Source organism: Penaeus monodon, chromosome 29 (assembly GCF_015228065.2).
Source record: "Penaeus monodon isolate SGIC_2016 chromosome 29, NSTDA_Pmon_1, whole genome shotgun sequence".
NCBI classification, from domain to species: domain Eukaryota; kingdom Metazoa; phylum Arthropoda; class Malacostraca; order Decapoda; family Penaeidae; genus Penaeus; species Penaeus monodon.
In genome coordinates this window covers 31582995-31584429 of record NC_051414.1, presented here as the reverse complement: position 1 = coordinate 31584429, position 1435 = coordinate 31582995, and the positions used below count along the sequence as shown (strand labels likewise).

Sequence of the window (1435 nt, the reverse complement as noted above, 5' to 3'; positions counted from 1 at the left end):
GCTTTATGCATTACTGAGTGTTTGGTATTGCTAATACTAATGCTACCTGTATTAAAAACTAATAGTTTAAATACTCGATGAAATATGATTCTGGAGTTGATAAACTCTCTGTAAAAGTTTGTTATTGATATTTTTTGTCTTTTTATAGATTACATTAAAAAAATGTAGAATCTTGTTTTTCTTGACTGAATATAAGGATTTAATTAAAATAATGTTGCGGAAAAAGAGAGGATTTACTTTTATATATTTTCCCCCTAACCCAAATGTCAGAAATTTCAAAATTTGTAAAGTGCGATTTTAATCTCTTTACTTAAATTGCTTAAAATACATATTTTTAAGGATTTTTTTCGATTTTTTTTTAGAATTTTTATAATAATTCTAAGTGAATTTATATTAGACTTGCTATAAAAATGCTAAGTGTATTTATATCGGTTTTCTGGCTAATATGTGAATATGTGTGCGTATTTGTGAGAGAGGGGGCGATGAAAAAAAAATACTACATTTTCTTATTCTTCTTTTTTATGCAACCGATAATCACAATTCAAAAATGTATTCACAATCATTTCTATTGCTTTTGCAGTTGTCGACGGTTCTGGCCCTGTTTGTGGCCCTGGCAAGCTTGGTGACCCTGAGCAGTGCCATGCCTGAGCCTGAGGCTTTGGCTAACCCTAACCCCGTGGCTGACCCTGATCCCTTCAAATTCAAAGGCGGCGGTGGATTCCGCAGAGGGGGATATGGAGGTTTCAGGCGGGGCCACGGAGGCTACGGAGGTTTCAGTAGGGGCTACGGAGGTTTCAGTAGGGGCTACGGAGGTTTCGGAGGTTTCGGCAAGAAGAAGTTCGGGTAATGCCTCTGTTGTCTCGGCTGACTGATAATCGGGTTTTCCCTTCAGACGACAATAAAATCTAAAATTTATATCGACTGTATCTTTGATCCAGAAAATAAATCGCACAAACCGATGGATGAAATTGATTGTCCTTAAGACCAGCATAGAAAATTAGATGTTTATTCAATTTTGAATTTACAGTGTGAATATACACACATACTGGACATACAAGTATATACTTTATATCACGCGTATACACACACGCGCGCGTCCATACGTACGTGTCTTTAGGTGCAGTTTTATGAAACAAAGTCATTTCACTTCTCGGTTGCAAACAGGGTATACACGAAAAGACGCAGGAAAATCAACAATACGGAAATAAACAAATCGAACGATGAAGGGAAGAGGATGTGAGTAAAATCTTTGTTTCCCAATGTTTGCACTCAAGGACGTAAACTCACCCTCCCAAGGACCTCCAGTTTTCAAGTGCAGTGTTTGCGGCGGGAACTGATGATTTGCGGTTCTGTTTTATATGGGGTTGAAGGACGTTTTGCTTCAAAGTTACTGTGGAGAACGATTAGTACGGTACGGAAACCTAGTGCCGTGCCT

General features: G+C 37.8%; 1 protein-coding gene across 1 annotated transcript in view; it reads left to right on the top strand.

The window, feature by feature from the left end:
* LOC119592164 (H/ACA ribonucleoprotein complex subunit GAR1-like) overlaps positions 1-843 on the top strand; it is a gene marked incomplete at its 3' end in the record, with an annotated part of 1100 nt that extends 257 nt beyond the window's left edge. Inside the window, 1 exon segment of the mRNA XM_037940985.1 lies at positions 581-843. Within this exon segment, the coding sequence (XP_037796913.1) occupies positions 581-843 (263 nt within the window).
* Between the last annotated feature and the right edge of the window lie 592 nt (positions 844-1435).